Genomic DNA, 27461 nt, shown 5'->3' on the forward strand with positions numbered 1-27461 from the left:
AGTGGGGCCGCAAAGAGCACCACCCACAGTCCTCTGCTCCCGGCCAATAAAATGATAGGAAAGGACTGGCCAGACAAATGATAGTAGATTGGGTCACTTAAGTGCATCACTTGCACCCTGACCACACTCTAAACATGGTCAAATCGGATTCCCATAGACTGCCGCATGTTCGGCGCCTGGTCACTCCCTATGTAGGGGCCATCACTGGATATGTCACATGGTGTGGTGGCACCGCGGTTTACATATACGTGCTCACCACATGTATTTAGGTGCAGGGCAACAGGTGTTTTGACTGCTTCTTCCCCTTTTTATTTTTTTTGGCATTTTTTATTTATTTTGTAGTGATTGCTATCACAAGGGTTTAATAAACTCTTTACAAGAAAGAGCAGCCAACTCTGATACTCTTCTAGCAGAAGATATGGCAACCAAAAAAAAACAAATTACCTTGTCAAGAGGGAATATCTCGAATAGGCTGCATTTGTAAAGCGGATAGGACTAGATTTAAATCCCAAGGGTTCAAGGGGGATCTAACTGTAGGATTAATCCGTGTTACCCCCTGAATAAAGTTACGAACCAGAGAATGTGAAGCAAGTGGTTGCTGAAAAAACACTGATAAGGCCGACACCTGGCATTTGCTAGTATTCAAGGCCAGCTTCATCTCTAATTCCATTTGTAAGAATTCAAGGATCCTACTTATGACATATTTTCTTGGTTGCCAACCCCTGGTTTCACACCGGGAGATGCCTTCCAGACTGTATAATATATGATTCTGGAGGCCGGCTTCCTAGCATTAACCATAGTAGAAACTACTGAAATTGACAGCCCACGGTCCTTTAGAATGTGGATCTCAATAGCCAAACCGTTAAATTTAGCATTTATATGGTAGAATGGAATACCGGACCTTGCGAGAGAAGGTCTGGCCACAGTGGTAGGGTCCAAGGGTCCCCTACTGCCATTTTTATGATCTCGGCAAACCAAGATCTCCTGGGCCACGCTGGGCCCACAAGAATCTCACCTCCTTCCCTTCTTGCCTGATCATGTGAAGAAACCATGGAAGCAGCAGAACAGGAGAAATTCTTTGGCTATACTTGTCCAGATCATCTCCGAAACAATTGTCCACCATGAAAAGGGAAACTGGCCAAGAGCTTTTTGCATGCCGCTTCGGCTGACCAATTTTTCAAACATAGAATTCTACGCATGTGTACCAGCCCTAGCATAAGCCGTGAGGACTGGAGACTGGAGAATAGAATCTCTCATAGCGTCTACTGTGAAACACTGTGCTTCTGAAATACCGGCCAAATCCTGAGCCTGCTGATCAGGAATAACTTTGAGTACATCTGTAAATTGGTCCATTAAGGACTGAGATACTCCGATTGCTGCCAGCGCAGGTTGAACGACAGAACCTTCCAGAGAAATATAGTTCTTAAATCTGTTGGATCCTTTAACCTCTGAGCATTGTCTTTTTTTTTTTTTTTTTATATAAAAGTCTTCCTCCATAGGATAAAGTATAGAAAACTTTTTTGGAGGGAAAAATTGTTTATCTGGGTGCTCCCATTCAGAATACATAAGCTTCCTTAACCACGCATAGATAGGAAAAGAATGATCAGATTGGGGAGGCTTTAGTGAACCCAAACCAGACGTGGGCTCATCAACTGACTGCGCTGCTGGCAGTGAAAAAGTAGAGCGGACCAACCCAGTGAGAGATTGTACTAACAATCTTTCCTGCGGACCTGATATTTCTGCATCAGGTTCCTCAGACGCAGAAACGTTAGTCTCTTCCTGGTCTTTAGAAGGCAAAACATCTTCTCTTGTTCCTTGCTCCTCGGAATGAGGGTCCTGAGCAATGGACAGGGACCTGCTACACTTAGCCCCAGTCTGGAATGCAAATAAAGCATAAATTTTTTTGATCCAAGCTTAAAATGGTTGAAGAAAAAAAACATCCCGTGTAATATAAATAGGGGCTGCAGTGTCAAGAGCAACTGCAACACTTGCCCCTCCTGATGGCTCACACTGATCAGACATATCACTCTCAGAGGATGATGACATCTTTTTTGAGATATTTCTAGGCTGCCGTGTAACTGTAGGAGTCTTGCTAGAGCCCCCTTTTGAGGTGTTTCTTACCCCCCTTCTGCTCATAGCCTGATGCACAAAGCAGAGGTACTACCAGAAGGAATGCATCAACTGCATGAACAATAGTCCAGCTCAATTGCCGCTATTAATGCTCAGCCTGATGCTGTAAATATGTCAAGGGTAAAAGCCTGTGTCGGCAAACCTTTTAAAAATAACACCTCCTGCTCCTGTGTCCCTCCAGCAGCATGAACAGACACAATAGTGCCTTTTTAAAATCCTCCCTTCCCACGCTGGACGTTGAGGATGCCTATGCAGTGCTAAACCCCGCCCCGCCTTCTATGGCCCCCTCCCAGTTTTTAAAAAAAAAACTATTTTTTCCTCACTGCTGACCCTATGGAGGATCCCAGGCAGAGGCAGGCATGGCGAGAGCTGGAAGCTGCTGAGTGGTGTCCCTTTGTGATGTTTTTTGTTTGGTTTTTAAATGTTGCTTTTTCCCCTGAGACTAAGGTGGGAAAACAGTCTGCACATGGGACGTCTGGTGGGGAGAGGACCCCCCCCCCCCCCTTCAGGCTTTCCAGAGGACTTCGTTGCCGAACGAAGGATGAAGAGCTTCTGCTTCCTGGATCACATTGTGGCTTTCTGAGAAGCTTGAGTCACGTAAGTGCTCAATACAGCCCCCAGTGGTGACTACATAGGCATGACAACACTTACAATTTTACATTCATAAGAAAATGTTGAAAATTTCTTAGAAAACTCTTACCTTTTCTCGCCGCAAGGTTTTCTGTGGTAAACCAACAGACCCAATCGTCACCCTTCAAGGTGGGTTTCCGATAAATCTTCAGAAGCAGGGGATCCTAGAGGAAACCCACTATCTTGGACCTGCAACAGCACCCTGCCAGTAAAACTTTATGGCCTCACTACCAAAAAGTATTGGATCCCAGGGTCCAGCTCTCTAAAAGGGAAGCCTTCACAGGCAAAACCTATTTTCTTCAGATACGAGGCCCAGGTACTATTCAATTCGGCCAAAAGAAACACTTTAAATGGATCTGGTCAGCATGGCTAGCCTTAGCAAGGATTGCTCCAGTGGAGCTCAGCACAGCACATCTTCACTCGTAACCAACACATTAGACACTGGCGAAAAAACTACTCCCACCAGTGGGAGGGGTTATATAGGGAGGGCACTTTTAAATTTAGGGCGTGCCAGTGTCCAGCACCTGAAGGTGGCCTATTAAACCCACATAGTAAGTACTATGGTTCTGTGTCCTGTGATGTACGATAAGAAACCTATTTTTGGGCAGTTTCTCACATTCTTCTTTGCAGGATCTCTAAGCTCCATCAGGGTGGATGGGAAGTGTCGGTTCACAGCCATTTTAAGATCTCTCCAGAGATGTTCAATCGAGTTCAAGTCTGGGCTCTGGCTGGGCCACTCAAGGACATTCACAGAGTTGTCCCATAGCCACTCCTTTGTTATCTTGGCTGTATGCTTAGGGTCGTTGTCCTGTTGGAAGATGAACCTTCGCCCCAGTCTGAGGTCCAGAGTGCATCAAGGATATCTCTGTACATTGCTGGATTCATCTTGTCCTTGATCCTGACTAGTCTCCCAGTTCCTGCCACTGAAAAACATCCCCATAGCATGATGCTACCAACACCATGCTTCACTGTAGGGATGGTATTAGCCAGGTGCTTGGTTTCCTTCAGACACAACGCTTGCCATTCAGACCATAGAGTTCAATCTTTTGTTTCTTCAGACCAGAGAATTTTGTTTCCTTAAGGTACCTTTTGGCAAACTCCCAGACAGGCTGTCATGTACCTTTTACTGAGGAGGGGCTTCCGTCTGGCCACCCTACCATACAAGCCTGGTTGGTGGAGTTCTGCAGAGATTTGTTGTTCTTCTGGAAGGTTCTCCTCTCTCCATAGAGAAAAGCTGGAGCTCTGTCAGAGTTACCATAGAGTTCTTGGTCACCTCTCTGCCTAAGGCCCTTCTCCCCTGATCGCTTAGTTTGGCCAGGGAATCCTGCTCTAGGAAGAGTCCTGGTGGTTCCAAACTTCTTCCATTTATGGATGATGGAGGTCACTGTGCCCATTGGGAACTTCAATGCTGCAGAAATTTTTCTGTGCCTTGATACAATCATGTCTCGGAGGTCTACAGACAATTTCTTGAACTTCATGGCTTGGTTTGTGCTCTGACATGCACTGTTAAGTGTGCAACCTTATATAGACAGGCGTGTGCCTCTCCAAATCATGTCGTGTTCATCTATTTGGCCTTTAGGCGGGGTGATTATTTTTTTTCAAAAGCATCACCTGCTGATTATTTTTGTTTTCCTGAGTGCAGATTTTGTGATCATTTTAGATCATTTTAGATTTATACAAATGTTTTAGGTGTTCATTTTAGCTGCCACGAATTACTTATATTGATCTCCACTCAAACTTCTTAAATATTGTAATAGTGTGTTGTCACCTACAGTACTAAAATCAATTCTTCTTTTAGCAGATTACAGTCTGTAGAGTAACAAAAGCTGTTTTTCGACGAATAGTTTTGAATTCAACATGTTATCAAATATGTCTTATTTCGGTTATACTGGGGTAATACAGGAGTAGGCAACTTTAAAGCGTGGAGATCTACCTGATCAACACAGAAGTCAAAGATCACCATGCACAGTGTCGTCTCCTCACCCCTGATTTAAACCTTTAATTGCCGTATTACTGTGTTGCAATTGCGTGCATTGCATGGCATTCATAGGTTTAAATAAGGTGGCGAAGAAGCAACACATCGCCTCCTCACCACCAGTCAACACTCAGATCACTTTTCAGTGGAGCAGCCTGCTGCACTTGTGAATGAGCCCTTAGTTGCATTTGGCAGCGGCACCCTTATGGCTCATTCACACTAAAGTAGGGGGGTGGTAAAACAGCAGGATATAATAGAAGTCTATGGCTAAGTGCAGCAAACCTGCAGAAAAGCAGTGCATCAGTGTGAAAGCAGCCCTGTACTATAATACCCAGTGTATTGCTTCACAGTGACATGAAGATCTCTTCTTTTCTGCTGTTGGCACCACTTTGGAGACCACTAGCCATGATAAGAGGTGGAGTGCATTTGGTATCACTGCATGGGACAGGAACCAGCACTACAGAGGAGGCATTGGCTTATACGGCCCTTTCTCCTTACTACAGCTCCAACTTTACAGGTAATCTCTCTACATTGCACTCTATTTGATGCTCTGGAATGGCAGGTCAGCAAGCTCAGACCGAGATCTACCAGTCACCTGTCCATGATCTACTGCTAGATCGTGATCCATAGGTTGCTGACCCCCCATGCTAACCTCTATCCATCTATAGTAATGGGGACAAGCTCAACTGCTATTGGTCGCAGCAAACCATGCATAAGGCAGGGACAGTCTAAGCAGGTTTGGCCTGAACTTTTGATCAGCAAGGCAGAAAAAAACAGTTTCAATGCAGGAGTGCTTTGTACAGCAAGTCCCTAGCTTAAAACAATAAAAAAAATTGTGTCTGAACTATTGTGTCTCTTCTGTGCTAGCCGCCAAACTCAGATTAGAGCCTGGCTTACAGGGTGTACTGTAATGGGTTCCCCAAAATAAAGAGGCAGCGCTTGCACCTTTTTAGTGTTTTGTCCGCACTCAGCCTTTTCGCACAACATTAGGGTCAGACAGCCTAAGCATCAGTCAGCTCACATATATGTATGTGTATATATGTCTGTGGACCGCTGAGACTAATGGAAGCCTCTGGCCTGCGGGACCCAAAACATAACTGTCACTTATTTTTAAATATTTTTCTGCCAGAATTGTTTCACTATTTACTTGTAATATCTGTCTTCTCAGGTATGTGAAAGAAGGCGACACAGTGTCACAGTTTGACAGCATCTGTGAAGTACAGAGTGACAAAGCTTCGGTGACAATCACCAGCCGATATGATGGGGTTGTTCGGAAGCTGTATTACAATGTGGATGACGTAGCATTTGTAGGGAAGCCTCTGGTCGACATTGAAACGGATGTTCTGAAAGGTTTGTAAGCAAGCTAATTGCATTGTGTATTTGTACCACGAAGTATTATGATACCATTTAAAGCCTGTCGAGAACTATGCAGGCTGCAATTATGACATCTTCTGAAAAAATAAAATACTAGTTGCCTAAGTGTCATACTGATACAGTAGTTTCAGAAATCTTGTTTAATAATTTAATAAGTCCTTTAAAGTGGAACTATAGTCAGACAAGGTAAAGGATAAGTTCACCTTTTGTACAAAAAAAAAAAATGCACATCTTTTTGCAGGTACACAAATGTGCATTTATTTATTTTTTTGTTGCAGGAGCCTGAAAAGCATTGCACCAGCAATCGGCAGATTGCTGATGCCATGCAGGTCCCCTACACACTGTCAGTGTATCTGTTTACCCATACGTCCTGTACGTGTAAGCTGATGCTCAATGACAAGAAGACTTTATGAACTACCACAGCGCTCCACAGTACCATGGTAGTTCGTTGAGAAATACAGACCAACAACCACTCCTTCACTGATAGTTCAAAAATGTATGTCAACGCAGAGTGGTACTGCGGTCAGAGATAGATATACTATGCCTCATCCCTAATCTAGTGATATTTGAAGAATAGAGGTAAAATGAGACTTTAATGGCACCACGCCTTGAGGTAAGTTTGAAAAATAAATAGATTTTATTGAAATTTAACAAAAAAAGGGTTAAAAAAATGTCTAGACATATTGCATACGATTTCATATTTTTGTTTCTCTTTGAGCCCAAGTAACTTTTGATAGTATCACCATCAGCCCTCAAATTATGAGTGGGGAGCCTCCAAACAATTACAACACACACGGAGTACAGAAAACAACCAGAGTTCCCTAATTTCCAGGTATCCAGTGGTGGCTAATTGAGGGGTGGTGATGTCCAGATAAAAGTCTTGCTCGACATGTTTCGCATGACATACGCTTCTTCAGGAGCTTAAGGATTAAAATGACTTAAAATAAAAAAAATCTAATGAAGAGCGGGTGGGAAGGGCAATCCAGACCCCCCCTGCAGGTAGATATGGGGACACACCTCAAGACAACAGTCCGAGGCTGGTATGAGAAGGATAATACAATGTAGGCTCCATTAGGGGATTGGATATAGAGATACTTACTAGGGTACCAGTAGTATTCCAGCTCTGGAGGTAGTAGGAGTGAGTTTTTTTATTTTTACCAAAGTGAAGACTCGATATCCTTCAAGCTTATGTGACAACATAAAATTAGTACTCGATATGTAGCAAATTTGTATCCCTCCTCCGAGTATTCAGGGGATTTAGGTCACTGTTTGAAAGGGGTTTCCTACATAGTGGTATACTATGCTGCAATATAAGTGTCCGAGACAAAGGTCCTCACTGTAAGGTGTCTCAACAGAGAACATGCCTCCACCTCCTCTCCAGCATTTACATCGTATCAGTAGGGTGAACCAGCAGGTCTCCTTCAAACTCCTTCACTGACTACAAACTATTTTTTGGGATAGTAAAAGAAAGTATTGACCATAGAGATGGTCAAACAATGAAGGTTCACAGTTGCAACCTGCATATTTTTCATATAACAGATTTACCTTAAGTGGAAACCTATAGTGAATGTTAAGGGAGCATGTATTTTGAGTTATTGCCGCCTTTGTCTTTAAGGGTTTCATCTTTTACAACAAAAGTGCCTGTATAGATGAGGGGTGTTTGTAGATAAAAACAAACTGTGCAGCGGTGCCTAAAGTTGAATAATGCCATTGCTATAGGTGTAGACCTTTTACGTACCTCATGAAACCTGGCTGAAAACTCCTAGGGCATTGCTAGGATGTTACTAAGCAAAGCCTAGCTAATACTGTTCACCATTCAGTGCTGTGCAAAAGTTTTAGGCTTCACGTACACACAGCCTATTATGACCACCGGCCGTGGGAAGACACTAAACGATGCAAAATCACGCCACAATTTTACCGCAATTTAGACGCGTGTTGCGGCTGGCGGTCAAAATGCTTCTATTCTGAACGCGATTATTCAGCGTTCAGAAGAGGGGAGTTGAACCTCCCCTAACCGCAGCAGTTCCTAAACAATCGTTAAAGCCTATGTGTACATGGACTCAAGTTTAGGAGCTGTTGCGTACATGAAGACAAAGGCACCATACACACTATTAGATTTCCTGCAGATTTTTGTCTTCAGATTTACCAAAACCATGTAATATGAGGCCAAACCTTTAAGAGTTTCAATTTGTATGCAATCAGACAGGCCCTTGCACTACATGGTTTTGGTAAATCTGAAGACAAAAATATGCAGAAAATTGAATAGTTGTATGGGGTCTTAGGGCAGGTGTGAAGAAATGCTGTAAAAGTAATGCTGCGTACACACAACTGATTTCCCAGTCGGAGTAAACTGAAGGTTTTTCCGACAGAGTTCCGCTGAAACTGTCATGCATATACACGATCACACCAAAGTCCAATAGTCGAGAAAGCGGTGACGTACAGAACTAGAAAAAGGAAGTTCAATAGCCAGTAGCCAATAGCTTCTGTCTCGTACTTGCTTCAGAGCATGTGTTGTTTTTGGTCCGTCGGAACAGCATACAGATGAACGGTTTTCCTGATAGGAATTGGTTCCGTCAGCATCAGAACATATTTTAAATATTTCCATTTCTAAGTCAGTCAGAATTTTCATTAAAAAAAAGTCCGGTGAGGCATACACACGATCGGAATATACGATGAAAAGATTCCATCTGACTTTTTCTGTCTGACATTCGACTCATGTGTACACGGCATAAGAATACTTTTAACCACTTCAATACAGGACACTCTTCCCCACCCCCCCCCCCCCCACCCCTTCCTGCCCATAAAAAAAATTCAGCTTTCAGTGCTGTTTCATTTTGAATGTCAGTCATGCAACACTGCACCCAAATGAAATCTTTATAATTTTTTTCCACAAATAGTTTTCTTTTGGTGGTATTTGATCACCACTGGATTTTACATTTTTGCACTACTAATAAAAAAAAAATACAGGGAATTTTGAAAAAATAAAAATAAAGTTTTTATTTGTTTCTGTGTTAAAACTTTGTAAATAAGTAAGTGTTCTCCTTCACTGATGGGCACTAATGAGGCTGCACTGATCAGGAGGCACTGTCAAGCATCACTCGTGGGCACTGAGTGCCATCCCTATTGGGGATTGATTGGCATCCCTGGTGGTCCTGGGGGGGCTGCACTGATAATCGCCCCCCCCCCAATCAGGAGAGCAGCGATCGGCTCTCCTCTACTCGCGCCGGTCAGTGCGAGTGGAGGAAAAGCCTATAAACGACTCTTCCTATTTACACTGTGAACAGCTGTAATTGGACACAGCTCATCATGTGTCAAAGAGTCTACGTCAGGGGCTCTTTACCAAGAGCGGAGATGCAGTGTGTCAGATTGACACACCACCGATCAACGCGGGCGCATGCTAGCTTTTTATCCTGCTGGACGTCATGACACCCAGTCAGGATAGCTGAACCACTTTCCGGCTTTCATTCTGCATACGGGGGTTCGGGAAGTGGTTAAAAATGTATATTTTCATTGTTTATTTTTATCAGTTTTACAAAATGCTGAATATTTCAACATCATCGAGTTGTTCTGGTATTACATGAAGATGCATAAGGATTTGAGGCAGTTTACATACACAGAAGATCTGTGGTTACTTCTCCAAGATGTTTGGAGCAACCTACCTGCTGAGTTCCTTCAAAAACTGTGCATCCAGAAGAATTGCTGTTCATGCAAAGGGTAGTCAATTTGATTTAGATTTCTCTTCTGTTCATTTCCTTTCCATTTTGTTAATTGATGAAAAGGTGTGTGTGTGTGTGTATGTATGTATGTATGTGTATGTGTGTGTGTGTGTGTGTATATATATATATATATATATATATATATATATATATATATATAATGTATATGTGTGTGTGTGTGTATATATATATATATATATATATATATATATATATATACATTTTTATTATTATAATATATATTACAGTTGTAGTCATAAGTTTTACATACCCTGGCAAAATTTATGATTTCTTGGCCATTTTTCAGAGGATCTTGATAACACAAAAACTTTTTTTTTTTTTCCCTCATGGTTAGTGTTTGAAGCCATTTATTATCACTCAACTGTGTTTACTCTTTTTAAATCTTAAGGACAACAAAAACTACCCAAATGTCCCTGATCAAGAGTTTACATACCCCAGTTCCTAATACTGTACTGTGTATTGTCCCCTTTAACATCTATGACAGCTTGAAGCCTTTTGTGGTATTTGTGGATGAGGCTCTTTATCTTCTCAGATGGTAAAGCTGCCCGTTCCTCCTGGTAAAAAGCCTCCAGTTCCTGTAAATTCTTGGGCTGTCTTGCATAAACTGCATGTTTGAGATCTCCCCAGAGAGGCTCAATGATGTTGAGGTCAGGAGACTGAGATGGCCACTCCAGAACATTCACTTTATTCTGCTGTAGCCAATGACAGGTCGACTTGGCCTTGTATTTTGGATCATTGTCATGTTGGAATGCCCAAGTACGTCCCATGCGCAGCTTCCTGGCTGATGAATGCAAATGTCACTCCAGTATTTTTTGATAACATACTACATTTATCTTGCCATCAATTTTGACCAAATTTCCTGTGCCTTTTGTAGCTCACACATCCCCAAAACATCAGCAATCCACCTCCGTGTTTCACAGTAGGAATGGTGTAACTTTCATCATAGGCCTTCTTGACTCCTCTCCAAATGTAGTGTTTATGGTTGTGGCCAAAAAGCTAAATTTTGATCTCATCACTCCAAATGATTTTGTGCCAGAAGGTTTGAGGCTATGTCTCTGTGCTGTTTGGCGTATTGTAAGCGAGATACTTTGTGGCATTTGCAAAGTAATGGCTTTCTTCTGGCGACTCGACCATGCAGCCCATCTTTCTTCAAGTGCCTCCTTATTGTGCATCTTGAAACAGCCACACCACGTGTTTTCAGAGAGTCCTGTATTTCACCTGAAGTTACTTTGTGGGTTTTTCTTTACATCCTGAATAATTTTCCTGGCAGTTGTGGCTGAAATTTTAGTTGGTCTACCTGACCGTGGTTTGGTGGCAACAGAACTCCTAATTTTCCACTTCTTGATTGGAGTTTGAACACTGCTGATTGGCATTCTCAATTCCTTGGATATCTTTTTATATCCCTTTCTTGTTTTATACGGTTCAAGTACCTTTTCCTGCAGATCCTTTGACAATTCTTTTGCTTTCTCCATGCCTCAGAATCGTCAATGCAACACTGGATGAAAGATGCAAGGGTCTGTCAGGAGTCGAGAAACTTATTGACCTTTTATACACACTAAATTACAAGCAAACAGCTCACAGGTAAGTTTGGTTACCTTTTTAATGGCCATTCAAAACCCTTTTTTGTCAACTTGTTATCGGGCCAAAATCGACAGGGTGTGTAAACTTTTGCGCAGGGTCATTTGTGTAGTTTCTGTTGTCATGATTTAAAAATAGTAAACACAGTTGATTGATAAATGGTTTCAGCCAAACACAGACCACGAGTGAAAGAATTTTTTATTTGTGTTTTCACTCATATTCTCTGAAAAATGTCCAAGAAATCATAAATTCTACCAGGGTATGTAAACTCATGAGGACAAGTGTGTGTGTGTGTGTATATGTATGTGTGTGTGTGTGTGTGTGTGTGTATATATATATATATATATATATATATATATATATATATATATATATATATATATATAATATAATCTCTACACACTTAAAATGAAAGTTAAAATGTCGGGTTTCTGTGATGTAAAAAAAATTAGACAAAGATAAATCATTTCAGAAGAGGTGCACACCCTCTTATAACTGCAGCTGTATTCAGAATTAAATTGTTACTAAACCCAGTAATATGAAAATATATTATTAGATGGAACTTTATGTACAGTTCCAAATACCAGTCAAAATTGGCACAAAACCTCCAGCTTTCTTCTAGAAACACATGAAAGCACATGAAGAGGAACTTTCAGCATGATAACGACCCAAAGCATACATTCAAATCAACAAACGATTGGCTTCACCAGAAGAAGATTAACGTTTTGGATTGGCCCAGCCCGAGCCCAGACCTTAATCCGACTGAAAATTTGTGAGGTGATCTGAAGAGGGCTGTGCACAGGAGATGCCCTTGCAATCTTACAGATTTGGAGTGTTTTTGCAGAGTAGGCAAATATTGCCAGGTCAAAATGTGCCATGCTGATAGACCAGTGTTTCTCAACTCCAGTCCTCAAGGCGCCCCAAAAGGCCATGTTTTCTGGCCTTCCATTATTTTGCACAGGTGATTTGATCAGTTTCACTGCCTTAGTAATTACCACAGCTGTTTCATCTGAGGGAAATCCTGAAAACATGACCTGTTGGGGTTCCTTGAGCACTGGAGTTGAAACACTGTGATGGACTCATACCCAAAAAGACTGAGTGCTGTAATATAATCAAATGGTACGTCAAGAAAGTATTAGTTTAAGGGTGTGCACACTTATGCAACCATATTTTATACTTCCCTCAACCTACAGTTTATAGGTCACATTAAAAATGGATACAATTTCTGAAATGATTTATCTTTGTCAAATTTTCTTACCTCACAGAAACCTGACATTTTAACAAGGGTGTGTAGACTTTTTATATACACTGCGTGTGTGTGTGTATGTGTATGTATATGTATATGTATGTGTATATATATATATATATATATATATATATATATGTGTGTGCCATCTTTCACTGTTTGACAGCTTGGTCTGTAGTAAAAGTGGTATAAAATATAAATAAAGGTACACAAAATAAAAAGCAAGTATTACTACATTTACTATGTGTTTCTGCCCACTTTAAACTTCAGGGTGTTCCCATAATAACATACATTTAAAAAATCCTGGCGGTAGAGTAGGACCTTTTTGTAAAAGCCACAGCGGGTAGCCAGATATGGGAATTAAATTTTAAGAGATCTTGCCACCAGAATTCCATAGAGATATAGGAGAATTTAAAGTCTCCAACATCATCTTTTTGTCTTTAAACATACAATTCACTTAACAAGTTTGTATATGGAAATGTAGCTTTGTCAGTTGTTGCTGCTACATTTACTGTATATATTGTCAGTGATCACGTTTTTTCTGTAGATGGAGCCCCAGAAGAGGATGTTGTGGAGACTCCTGCTGTATCTCAAGAGCATACACACCAGGAAATAAAGGGACACAAGACTCTAGCAACTCCAGCTGTCAGACGCCTTGCCATGGAGAACAATGTATGATATTTTGCTGTGCATAAAAATGTATAAGTCAATGCTATATTGAAAGTGCTATTTGATTTGCACTTGGCCTACATGTTCAGCCAATAAACCCTGAACATCCTCACAGTGTAGGTACAGTGCCTTGAAAAAGTATTCATAACCCTTGAAATTTTCCGCATTTTATCATGTTACAACCAAAAACATAAATTTATTTTATTGGGATTTTATGTGATAGACCAACAAAAAGTGGCACATAATTGTGAAGTGGATGGTAAATGATAAATGATTTTAACCACTTGACCACTGGGCACTTAAACACCCTTAATAACCAGACCAATTTTCAGCTTTCAGTGCTCTCACAATTTGAATGACAATTACTCGGTCATGCAACACTGTACCCATCTGAAATTTTCGTCCTTTTTTTCCCACAAATAGAGCTTTCTTTTGGTGGTATTTGATCACCTCTGCGTTTTTTATTTTTTGTGCTATTAATGAAAAAATACCGAAAATTTTGTAAAAAAAAGCATTTTTCTTCATTTCTATTAAAATTTTTTGCAAATAAGTAATTTTTCTTCATAAATTTGGCCAAAAATGTATACTGCTAAATGTCTTTAGTAAAAATAACCCAAATTAGTGGATATTATTTATTCTGCGTGAAAGTTATAGGGTCTACAAGCTATGGTGCCAATCACTGAAAATGTATCAATTTGATCACAGCTGATGTACTGACAGTCTATCTCATTTCTGGAGACCCTAACAAGCCAGTAATGTACAAAAACCCCCCAAATGACCCCTTTTTGGAAAGTAGACATTCCAAGGTATTTAGTACGTGGCACGGTTAGTTTTTTGAAGTTGTAATTTTTTCCCACAATTCTTTGCAAAGATTTTTTTTATTTTAATTTTTTTTCACACCAAATTGTCATTTTACCAGGCTATTTCTCTCACACGGCATATACATTCCACAAATGAAACCCCAAAATACATTCTGCTGCTCCTCCTGAGTACGGTGATACCACATGTGTTAGACTTTTACACAGCCTGGCCACATACACAAGTCCAACATTGAAGTAGCAACTTCAGGCGTTCTAGGAGCATAAATTACACATCTAATACCTCAACCACCTATTACACTTATGAAGGCCCTGGAGCACCAGGACAATGGAAACGCCCACAAAGTGACCCCATTTTGGAAAGCTAACACCCAGGTGGGCACTGATGGGCACAGGTGGGCACTGATGGACACAGGCGCCACTGATGGACACAGGCGGCACTGATGGACACAGGCGGCACTGATGGGGCACTGCAGTGGCACAGGTGGCACTGATGGGCGCAGGTGGCACTGATGGGCGCAGGTGGCACTGATGGGCACAGGTGGCACTGATGGGCACTATAGTGACTTTGGTGGCTCTGGTGGCACTGATTAGCACACAGATGGCACTGGTGGGCACAGGCGGCACTGGTGGGCACAGGCGGCACTGGTGGGCACAGGCGGCACTGGTGGGCACAGACGGCACTGATGTGGCACTGCAGTGGCGCAGATGAGCACTGATGGGCACAGATGGCACTGATGGGCACAGGTGGCACTGATGGGCACAGGTGGCACTGATGGGCACAGGTGGCACTGGTGTGGCACTGGTATGGCACTGGTATGCACTGTAGTGGCACTGGTATGCACTGGTATGCACTGGGGTGGCTCTGCTGGCACAGAGGTGGCACAGAGGTGGCACAGAGGTGGCACAGAGGTGGCACAGAGGTGGCAAAGGTGGCACAGGTCGCACAGGTGGCACAGATGTGGCACAGGTGATAGATGGCACTGGTCTGTCACTGGTCTGGCACTGTTCTGGCACTGTTGTGGCACTATTTGGGCACTGCTGGGCACTCACGGTTATCTTTTATTTTCACTCGGATGTTCTCCTCTCCTCTCACGCTGCATCGGTGTGAGGAGAGGAGACTGATGACCTTAGCTTGACCCGGCAAGCCGAATTGTTTACATTTGTGATCGCTCCGTCATTGGACGGAGCGATCACGTGGTAAAGGACCGCTGCCATTGGTCCTTTACCGCGATCCGTGTTGCGCCGGGTCCCGTGAACTCGGCGAGCACGGATGTTCCGGCGTGCGCGCCCCAGGGGGGCGCGCACGAACGATTCTCCGGGAGGCCGTTAATTAACGGCCTCTTAGAGATAGCAAACCGACCTATAGCCGTTAATCGGCTATAGGCCGGTTATTAAGTGGTTAAATTTTTTTTTTTTTTTTTTTTTTTTTTTACAAATATCTGAAAAGTGTGCGTGCATTAGTATTAAGCCCCCTTCTGATACCCTTAACAAATTTTTTTTTTTTTTTGTGGAACCAGTTGCCTTCAGAAGTCACCTAATTGGTAAATAGAGCCCACCTGTGTGTAATTTTAATCTCCCATATTAGTACAGCTGTTTGAAGCTCTGAGATTTGTTAGGCCTCTTTCACATGAATGATCCGTTCAGGTCCACCTGTCAGCTTTTTAGGCGAACCTGAACGGATGCTCCATAGAGGTCTATGGAGCGTCGGATGTCTGCGGTGACATGTCCGCTGACATCTGACCCGTTCCGATCCGAAAAAGCGTGATGAAGGAAAAACCTACTTTTCCATCCGTCATCGGATGGGGTGACAACAGACTCAGCGGCCCGTCGTCATCTGATCTCCCAGGTCCATCCCTGCAGTGTGTAGAGACGGACCTGTCATCTTCCTGCTCAGCGGGGATCGGCAGAACGATCCCTGCTGAGCAAGCGGATGCCCACAGGGTGGATCAGCACGGATCCGCCCCGTGTGAAAGAGATCTTAGAGTACCTTTAGTGAACAAACAGCATTATGAAGGCCAGGGATAAAGTTGAGGAGAAGTTTAAAGCAGTGTTAGGTTATAAAAAAATCTTTTATATATATATATATATATATATATATATATATATATATATATATATATATATATATATATATATATATATATATTATCCCAAGCCTTGAACATCTCACTGAACACTGTTCAATCCATCATCTGAAAATGGAAAGAGTATGGCACAACTGCAAACCCACCAAAACATAGCCATCCACCTAAACTGACAGGCTGGGCAAGGAAAGCACTAATTTAGTTTAAATCAATGCATTTTCATGTCTTAAAATGGCCCAAAGTCTAGACCTAAATCCAATTTGAGAATCTGTGGCAAGACTTGAATATTGCTATTCAGACGCTCTCCGTCCAATCTGACAGAGCTTGAGCTATTTTGCAAAGAATAATGGGCAAAAATTTCACACTCCTAGATATGCAAAGCTGGTAGAGACATCCCCAAAATGACTGCAGCAAAAGGTGGTTCTACAAAGTATTGTCTTGGGGCTGAATTGAAATGTACACCACACTTTTCACAAATGTATTTGTAAAAAATATTGAAAACCATTTATCATTTTCCTTCCACTTCACAATTATGTGCCACTTTGTGTTTGGTCCATCACATAAAATCCCAATAAAATGCATTCACGTTTTTGGTTGTAACATGACAAAATGTGGAAAATTTCAAGGCACTCTACTTCTCTGACAGAAACCCTAATTTAGCACAAGATGAGCATTAAATGTTTGCAAGGTGCTGAAGTCTCTGTGTTCTTTGATCTTGTTTTAGATAAAACTAAGTGAAGTAGTGGGCTCTGGACGGGATGGACGTATCCTAAAAGAAGACATTTTAAGCTTTCTGGCCAAACAAACAGGAGCCATATTACCACCCTCTCCAAAATTGGAGATAATACCACCTCCTCCTAAAGCGGAGATCCCCAAGTCATCCCAGATACCGATAACCCCTAGTATTCCTGTGACATTTACTAAACCCATCACATTCTCTGGAAAGGATGTGACAGAGCCGTTGAAAGGTAACACAGTGATGACAAACAGAGACATGTGCATGTGAATTGTTATCTTTTTTCAGAACGCAGCTAAAGCAGTCCGTACACGGAGCAAATTTCTCCCATCAAAACAGACTGTGTTGACAAGGGAATCCCTCCTGCCAAGCCATTGTACAGAAAACTGTGATTTATTGTTAGCGGGTATACCAGCCGCTAGCAATAATCGCATGTAAAATCCGGCAGACTGATTGTACCCAAGTTGATCGGATCGAGATTCAAACTGTCAATGACCGGCCTAAGTGGTCTATTATTGCAAAGTTCAGCGGCCGACAGTGTAACCATTAAATTCAGTTACATGCACAGTGGCTTTAATTAATCATTATTAATATACCACCTTTTAGCTGTAATATGCTTTCTATTAAGCTACCATAGATGTAAATTTGTCACCTCATTTTTGATACCACTTTTGCTCATATTGGAAAATATATAGAAAAATCACAGCAAAAAAGCCAAGTCTTGTGTCTGCCATACCCAGAAGGGGAACCAATAGTCGTAGGAGTAAAGTTCAGAAAGCAGCATGTGGCTTCAGCCTACAGCTTGGCATTAATGGGATTACAGCAAAGGAAGCCATTCTGAATATTTTGAGAGGTACAGGGCATTTCAGATCATTGGCGTATCATCAAATATATGCTAGGAGCAGTCTTTTCAGGTGTATTAGTAAAAGGGTAAATCCATATATTTCTATCTCACTGAGCGCCTATAAAGTCTTTATGCAGACATGGAAAGGATTGTGTACAAATTAAAACGTATAATTATTTTCAATGAACCAAAAATATTTCTCCAGTTTTTTTTGGAAATTTGCACCTTTTCCTCCTTATGTTTTTTTGTAATATTTTATTTACTTAGGGTTCCATAAAGCCATGGTGAAGACCATGTCTGCGGCATTAAAGATCCCTCACTTTGGGTACTGTGATGAAATTGATATGACCAAACTTGTCCAGCTGAGAGAGGACCTGAAGCATTCCGCTGAAGCACGAGGGGTCCGTCTGTCATTTATGCCTTTCTTTCTGAAGGTGAGGTTACAGTACAAGGTACAAGAACAGTAAAAATAGTACAAAAATAGCTACAATAAATTTTTCCTGTGTATAAAAATCCAACATTCCCCATGTTTTCCTCTACTGGTATCCACATCTTTTAACTGGCTTGCACTAATTGTTGTACTATATTTGCACCTACACAATAGATTTCACCCAATGAAAAACAAACATTGTCTATATGTACACGGACATTGTTCTTCTCAGGGGGCCGTGTTATGAACAAGATGGCGCTTGTCTATTTATTTATTTATTTTTTTAGACAGAGACTAGCTGAAACACTGCTCTTACATTGTTATGATGTTGCGATTTACTTCATAGTCAATAATTTTTCCTCTTGCTTTCAGGCAGCCAGTCTGGGTTTACTGCAGTATCCAGTCCTCAATGCCTCTGTTGATGAAAACTGTCAGAATATCACATATAAGGTCTGTATTGTCAAAGCTGCAGTGCAGAATTGTACTGTTCATCTAAATATACATGGTTGCTGTTTGAGAGGACCTCTAAAGAAAATGTGAACAAAACCAATTATTAACTTAAGGGTCAGCCCACCCTAAAATGATTATTTGTATAATAAATGTTTTTATTTTAGGGTTAACAAATGGAATCGGGGATAATATTCCAGAAATGTAACAAACATCAAGTACAGATGTGTACAGGTCATAAAGTGATATATTATGATTATAGGTAGAGGAATTTACCAGCTGGAAATTTTTATCCCTTAGGCCGTGTACACACGGGCGGACTGTTCGTCCAACTTTGTCCGCTGAACAGTGTTTCAGCGGACAGTCCGCTCGTGTGTGGGCTTCAGCGGACAGTCTGACGAACAAAGTTTTTCGGAATTTCCGTAAGACTGTCCGCTGAAACTTGGTTTGAGCGAACAGTCCGCTCGTGTGTAGGCTTGTTCGGCAAACTAAGTCTCGCGCATGCTCAGAAAGAATTTACACAGCGAAGGTTGCATTGCAGTGTATCGGACGCCTAATTTCTCGTCCCGTCGTACGTGCCGTTCACGTCATCGCGCAAGTTTTCAGCGGACTGTTCGTTCGTCGTGTGTGGTCAAGTCCGCTCATGCAAATTTTGAACGGACTGTTTGTCAAACTGTTTGACGAACCTAGTTGGGCGGACAGTCCGCCCGTGTGTACGCGGCCTTAGAGTCCGTTCACACAGGGGCAACTTTGGATTCGACTTGAAGTCGTCCCAAGTTGCCTCAAGTCACGCAACATGATAAAAATCAATGTAAGTGAATGAGAGCCGTCTTAATGCACACTACTGTACTACTTCAATCCGACTTCTAGGCAACTTGTACCCATTGATTTCAATGGAAGTTGCCTCCAAGTTGGATCCCCTGTCTTAACTGAAGCAACTTTCCAGGAAGTAAAAACAGTTTTGTAGGCAAACCCCTCCCTCCCACAGAGCTGATTATTATGCGATTGGCCACTGGAAAAGTCCCCTGCCCTGGAAGCAACTTCAAGTTGCCTTGTAAGTTGCCTCAAGTCGTGCTGTGATTCATACTCAAGTCGTGTCCAAGTTGCCTCCCAAAGTTGTGCTGGAAGTCGTGTTGCCCCTGTATGAATGGACTCTTAGACTCCCTTGTCATATTGTCTGGCAAGATTGCCCGCTTCAGTCCCTCACTTTCCCGACACACCGGAAATCTTGCATCTACTGCTGCATGCTCTGTGGTGTTGTACAAATGAGAATTCTTTCAGTAAAACATTCTTATAATGGATGTTCTTTCAGCCTAAATGCAAAGATCTTTTAACACTGCCATCATACATATATAAAGCTAATAGGGAATGGGAGCTGCTAAAAAGTGTAGTATCTGTTTCAAGTGGACTGGCCATTTAAGACAAAAAATGTTTTTCCCTGTGTATAAGCACATTTTGACTATTTTCAACATGTCATTTCTAGGCTTCTCACAACATTGGAATTGCTATGGATACACGTCAAGGTCTGATTGTTCCAAATGTGAAAAATGTACAAGTACGAAGTATATTTGAAATTGCTGCTGAACTTAACCGACTACAGACCCTGGGTGCCTCGGGGCAAATGGGGGCTTCCGAACTGACAGGGGGAACTTTTACACTATCCAACATTGGTTCTGTAAGTGATCATGGTATCGTGTGAGTAAACACTTAAAGAGACATCTGCATAATTTACTGACCTTCTGTTTTTATTTCTAGATTGGGGGTACCTATGCCAAGCCTGTTATATTGCCTCCAGAAGTAGCTATTGGTGCTATTGGAAAATTGCAGGTTGGTTATTTATCATAAAAATACTAGAAAGAAAATGTATTGCCACATTATGTCCTGGAATAGGATTGTTCCACACTTAGACACCGTTATTGAAGATAGATATATATATATATATATATATATAGTGTATATGCAAATTGCCTGTATGTTATCTTAGCCATGTAAATTTGTTTTGCATTAGAACAATTTTATATTTGAATGTAGGCTTAACTCGCAAAGCTAACAGAACAGGATTAAGATACTTCTGTTCATGTTCAGTGTTTCTTTCATTGGAAATCAAATGCTGTGTTTCAGACGAAGTTCAAGAGGAAAATTTGTACATTCAGATCTTTCAGGTCTATGCAGTTACAGTAGTTTGTACAGACCATAAACTGGTGTGTTTTAACCAGGGTAAAAAGAAAGGATAGAGGACCGAAAAAGAGAGGGAGTGGTGATGGGTTATCCTAAGGGGATAGAGCAGGGAAAGGCCATGCCTGAGCTCTGAATGGTGAGGTATAATTCGACACACATAGGTGCATTAGGGTTACAGTGGCAGTGATCAGAGCTTTGGCGGTAAGCATTTGTCTATCCAGGGCTGACACACCTTGGTGTAGCCATTCATCTAGTCTGCCAACATGGCTTCAGTCTTTTCATGGATCATGGCCTGGGTAACTGGGTAGAGAGTCTTGAAACCTCTCTCTTTTCAAGAGTCTAGGGGGTTTCCAGACCTTGGCTTTGTCTACTTCTAAACTGTATGCGGATGATCTTGTTGGTCTGTTTTCTATTTGCTCTGCAAAGCACTCAAAAGGTGTGATGTATGGAGCTGCTGTGTCATCAATTAGCTTCCATGTCCTGTGTAGAGGTGGAGAAGTGCTAATGTCTCTGGAGATTTTTATCTTCAGGACACACTTTGATGGGATGATGGCACTGGAAGTGACTGAACCGCTGCCATTTAATGTGATGTTGTCAATTTGGACCATAAAAATACATTACATAGAATATGACTGAAACTTACTACCTGGTGTATCAAGAAGGATGGCTGCACAGCAACAAAGTAAAGGGCAAAGCTTATTGATTAGGTGTAAGGATTCATCAAACAGTAGCACAAGCAGGCACAGCCAAATTAGAGAGGCAACTCTGCTCTGAATTCAGCAGCTGTGCAGCATTGCTCCCTGTGATGGGGTGGCAACTGCATTAGATATACTTTAATGGTAGGTTTAACAGGTGTTTATAGGATTTTGAGGGGTGCTAAGAGAAAACTGTATGTTCAGTCCCGATTTTCTGCATTCCAGCCCTACCCCCTCCTCTAAGAATTGCATCTTGTTTTATTTTTTAATATCTTTTTTCCGAGAGCACCTCCCTGAACTTCCTGAATTCATGCACAATCATGAAGAAGTTGCTGATTGCCCAGAGCATACCAGGAAACCCACATTATGCATCCCAGGAGGCCTTAGCGTGTTCTATGCTGCATGCTCTTCAGTGTGTCATTAAGGGGCTGGCTGTCTCTTTCTGATTCTTGCAGTTGACCCACCTGGTGACGCATCACTGCGAGTGCACTTCATCAGGGAACTAACTGCAAGAACCCAGAAGAGACAGGCAGCTCTCAATGACATCACAGAAAAAAATTGCATCATGACTAGGCATGCCGCGGTGGAGCAGCAGATCCCTACAGAACACTGCTGGAGTATAGGAGGCATAACTCAGCAAAAAGTGTAAGGAGGAGGGCAAGCTGCTCTTTAGGTGCTGCAGCACATTTTTTTTGTGAGGCTATGGTGCTATTTTAGAATGTAATGAACTTTATTATTATTATTCACGATTTATATAGCGCCAACAGTTTACACAGCGCTTTACAATGTATAGGGGGGACAACACAATTACAGTACAATACAAAAGGTACAGGAGGGCCCTGCTCGTAGAGCTTACATTCTAAAGGGAGGGGGTGGTGGTACAAAAGGTAATAATAGCTGTAGAGAATGATTGCCTCTAGTGGCTGACTTGTGCTATATGTAGTCCTTGTAGTCTGTTCGAATGGTGAGCCAGTATAATAATTTTTATATGATGTCTTCAAAGAAACCTGCAGGTGCCATGTGCACATTTTTTACTGTATAGTAAAAAATGTTTAACCCAATCCTATTCCAACTGTTTGCTAGTGTAGATTAGAAAATAAAACCTACATTTCTTAGAGCACAAATCATAAGTTTAGAAATAATACTTCAGTGCTGGAATTTCTCTGCATTTCTAGTTTATTATAGTTAATAGAAATTCTTTCTCTAGACCCTCATTGTTGGACTTCTTGTAGATCCTGTAAATATGCTGGGAAAAATACCCCACCTTGTTTGTACCTGTGGGATAATAGTAACATCTTTCCCTTAAAATGCCTACATCAGGCACGTCCCGTGGGCTGTTTGATGTGGCCCACACTTGTAATTTGCATATATATATATACATATGTGGCCCCCAAAGCTCAAGCATCTTATGTTTTTTTTTATTATGCTGCTAATATATCTTCTTTAGCCTGACAAATCCTGAGTGCTGCGCTCATTCTTACTATAAGCCGGGGCGTGTGGCTAGACGTGTTTACAAGTCTGTGCCCGAACCGCTATGAAGCTGACAGCGTGAAGAGCCAATCACAGGCACCGATAAAAGGAAAAAATATTAATGTGGTGCTTACTTAAAATGGCATAAAAGCCATTAATAAACTAACTGGCAAAGCATAAATTCTTTGGAGACTCCAAAATGATAAATCTAAAGAGATGAAGCGTCCTTATGTTAATTTCTTCATCTAAATTGTATTGCCAAAGATTAGCAAACCAAATAACTAAAAAAAAATCTTCAGATATGATAAATCCAATGTGCAAAATAATCCTCAAATACAATAAATACAATGTGCAAAATAATTAGTGCAAATGGGCAAAAATAAAGTACAAGATTCCGCAATCTGTGCAAAATAGCAATAGTATATAATGAATAAAGTGCAGCAATAATTGTGCAAAAGATGAAACATCTGTGCAGAGTATCAGCAAAAAATAAATAAAAGTAAAAAATAAATTGCACCTAGAAACGTGCAAAGATCAAACATTAGTGTAAACAAATGACAGCAAAAAATCAGTGATGTCCAAAATAGTCCATAAACGTGCTCAAACGATGCATAGACAATCTTGAAAAAAAAAAAAAAAAATCGTAAATCCAAAACCTAAAACACCTGAGCTCATCGTTACCCCGAGCGGAGGAGAGAAAATATACATTTTATGAAATGAATAGTATGCCGTTTGCAATAAACTTTGAATAAAATATTTAATTTGCATTTCATTTTAATGGTTCAAAAAATGTCAGACAAATTGGTCTCACACAATGTTCACTTCATGAAATCTGGCCCTCTTTGAAAAAAGTTTGGACACCCCTGGCCTACATAAATTATAACGTGAATTAGAGCTGTTTGAAAATGCCATACAGAAGTTGAAATTGCTTGCTGCAAGTGCCTTTTTATGTGGTCATTTATAACTATGCATTCTAAATCTGTCAAATCAGTAACTATGACTTGTAAAGGCCTAGTACAGCATTTAAATGGTTGCTCTACCCAAAAGTGTTACTTCTGTTTCTACGGATGCTGTTCAGTCAAACCACCTGTTTTGTTTCTTAAATCTTTTGGAATTCTGTATATGGAGATAGAATGCAGGAGTAGGAACACTCAAAACTCCAAGCAAAAAAATATGACGGAGATATTTTTGCTTGAGAACCTGAGAGGCGTGTTATTAAAACCATTGGACTCTGCATGTTAGTTTTTAGTGGACTGGACCATTTTAATGCAAGCCTGTTCTTGCCCATATAGATGAAAACACCAGGTTCACATAACTGTTTACCCCTTTTATTCTCACTCCTTCAGTTCTCCTCCTGCCCAAATGGTTGTCCAGATGGAAATTGCATAGATCCTTCTGAATAGCCTACATGTTCTAGGAGACAGCATTTTTTTGCCCATGGTACTCTAAGAGACATTATGATTGTGAGAAGAACATTTTTTCAATTTAATTTTTTGTTTTTTCATTTTTTGATGGACCAAAGAGCAGGACACATTACTGTGTTATTGATTCTAATTCTTCTATCGTGATGGTATTTATGTAAGGCATGCTGAAGTGGCCTCACAGGCAACAATCCCCCTTTTACATGCTTAAATTGGAAATCTGGTCAAAACTAAAATTTAAACCTACACCCACACCATTCTAAGCCCTATACTAACTACTCTGTAAAGAAAAATTCTGTATAATTGCCTAATCTAAGGGTGTGTGTAATGTGATCGGCTCCCAGCTGTGGCTTCAAGGGAGTGGAGGGATAACAGACAATGAATGCCCCATAGTAAGTCTATGGGTGATGTCGCCACCCAGGCATTGCAGCCATTGTTGCTGCTCTCTTCTGTCCCCTGAAGTTGGCCGCTGGGGAGATCACATGACCAGACCAGAGTGCCCTTAGATTATGTATACGCCCCTTTTCTGTACATGGTAGTTGGTATAGGGCTAAGAATTTGGGTTGGGAACAGGTTTAAGCTTAATTTCACGTCCACTTTAAATTCTGATATAGCTTTTCAAATCGGGATTATAATGTTTTAAAATGCTCTAACTCTCACTAGCAGTTTAATGCTGCTGCTTAATAGTAGCTAGCAATAGCATAATTTTATACATGTTAGAAGCCTTTACATATGGCTGAACTGTGTGGTGTTCAGACACCATATTTTGAGGCTGTGAGATTCTTCTCTGAGCCGCATCTTTGAGGCTTGAATGGTCTGTTTCTTTAGTTTGCCACTGCATGTAAATTATACTGTACATTTTACGTATCTCGTGTTAAATTTTTATGTTGTTGCATCTGTAACCACAATGACAAAAGGGATTTGTTTTATTATCACATAATCTGTCATTAAAGTCTTGCATAACAAACGGTAGTCACTAGCTGTCTTATCTCTCATACAGGTAGTTCCACGGTTTGACTCGAGAGGGCAGGTTGTGAAAGCTCAAATCATCAACATTAGCTGGTCTGCAGACCACAGGATTATCGATGGAGCAACCATGTCCAGATTCTCTAATCTCTGGAAATCCTACCTAGAGAACCCATCTTCCATGCTCCTGGATCTAAAATGAAATGCGTGACGAAAATTATTATATTTTCTCAAGGTACAGGAACAACAAGCTCTCTCCACTAAAAACCTCAACATCATTTCCCTTTACTGTGGGAGGCACTTCAGCCTGGCTGTATTGTCCTATGGACAAATGTGCACATTAAAGCACAAATTACAGGCCATCTATCCAATTCAAAACGATCGCTCTTTAATACTGTTTAGAGTTTTAACTTTTTAGATTCAAATGCCTGGAACTTCATTACAAGTTACTGCTAGCCCATCAATCTATGAATGGCTTTAAGTGGATCCTTCAAACACATGTATACATTGGGCCTTACTAAATAACTTGCATAAGGGAGAGGAAGAATGTATGTCGTTTTTAAATGCCACTCATATTCTGCCTTTCAATCATATAATACACAATGGGAAAATAAGAGATAGAATTTTGTTGACATTGGCAACAAAACATTTTTTCCTTCAAATACTTAAGGTTTGCTTTTCTAGTATTAACGTTCTTTTGTGGCATCACTTGACAAGTGCTCCCGGCCATAGAAATGGATCTACCATGTTTTGCAAGATTCATGAATGTTTAATAGTCTGAACCAACTGTTGTATGCCTGGACAAGATCATAAGTTCAAATTATGTGTTGTATTGGCTACTGACTGGTCAATGAAATGAAGCTGAGTCTGTCAAGCAAAAAAAACATTTAGGTGACTGTTACACTACATAAGGATCAAATTAAACATACGAATGTGCTGATTAGTGTGTGTGTGTTTGCGGTAATTCGAGAAATATGTAAAATGGTTTTAAATGATCATGAGAATTTACACTCCATGCCCCCATAATGTTCAGTGTCGCTGTAATAAATATGGGATTGTGGTAAAATACCCTCTGATTTGATTTGGATTTTTTTATAAACTAATGGGAATTCTTTTATAGTACATATTCGAAATTAAAAACATTCTTGGAATTTAAATTGTTAAGCTAAAATATGTTTTACATTGAATAAATGATCCAGTATTAGCCTTGTGGGTAACTACATTTTGATGAACTCCAGACAAAACTTTTAGGCTTCTTCTATGTCACATTAAACCCTTTTTGTTTTCTCTAAGTGTGTCTGTGACACTATCACAGGTTTGACACTGCAACAAAACAAAACTTTCCACAGCCCTGTGCATAACATTGAGCTGGGGAAAGCTTCCTCCTTTTGGCTTACCAAGTCTAGCCCAAGTCACGTGGGTGCCTAGGGGAAACAACATTTATTTTTCAGATAATATATCTCACAAGTTGCATACATATAGGCATCTGTATGACTACAGCTAATTGGCCAGTTGCATGCCCATCTGAAATCCTACAGTGCCTTGAAAAAGTATTCACACCCCTCAAAATTTTCCAAATTTTTTCATGTTACAACCAAAAAGTAAATGTATTTTATTGGGATTTTATGTGATAGACCAACACAAAGTTGCACATAATTGTGAAGTAGAAAGAAAAGGATAAATGGTTTTCAAAGTGTTTTACAATTTAATATGTGAAAAGTGTGGTGTGCATTGTATTCAGTCCCCCTGAGTCAATACTTTTGTAGAACCATCTTTTGCTGCATTTACAGCTGCAAGTCTTTTTAGGGATGTCTCTACCAGCTTTGCACATCTAGAGTGAAATTGTTGCCCATTCTTCTTTGCAAAATAGTTCAAGCTCTGTCAGATTGGTTGGAGAGCGTCTGTGAACAGCAATTTGGATTCTCAATTGGATTGAGGTCTGGGCTTTAACTGGGCCATTCTAACACAAGAATATACTTTGATCTAAACCCAGTGTTTCTCAACCTTTTTTTCAGGCAAGGCACCCTTTA

At 40.9% G+C, this 27461-nt stretch overlaps 1 protein-coding gene across 1 annotated transcript in view; it reads left to right on the top strand.

Moving 5' to 3' along the window:
• Positions 1 to 26499, top strand: part of DBT (dihydrolipoamide branched chain transacylase E2) — a 41911-nt gene extending 15412 nt beyond the window's left edge. Inside the window, exons 4-11 of the mRNA XM_077452830.1 lie at positions 5904 to 6085; positions 13218 to 13342; positions 16969 to 17212; positions 18092 to 18258; positions 18627 to 18704; positions 20185 to 20376; positions 20457 to 20528; positions 25466 to 26499. Of these exons, the coding sequence (XP_077308956.1) occupies positions 5904 to 6085; positions 13218 to 13342; positions 16969 to 17212; positions 18092 to 18258; positions 18627 to 18704; positions 20185 to 20376; positions 20457 to 20528; positions 25466 to 25633 (1228 nt within the window). The 3' untranslated portion in view covers positions 25634 to 26499. The remainder of the gene's footprint in view (positions 1 to 5903; positions 6086 to 13217; positions 13343 to 16968; positions 17213 to 18091; positions 18259 to 18626; positions 18705 to 20184; positions 20377 to 20456; positions 20529 to 25465) is intronic.
• The last annotated feature ends 962 nt before the right edge of the window (positions 26500 to 27461 follow it).

The sequence above is a fragment of the Lithobates pipiens genome, unplaced genomic scaffold (genome assembly GCF_037356315.1).
Source record: "Lithobates pipiens isolate NorthernLeopardFrog02 unplaced genomic scaffold, aLitPip1_a1.2 Scaffold_23, whole genome shotgun sequence".
NCBI classification, from domain to species: Eukaryota; Metazoa; Chordata; class Amphibia; order Anura; family Ranidae; genus Lithobates; species Lithobates pipiens.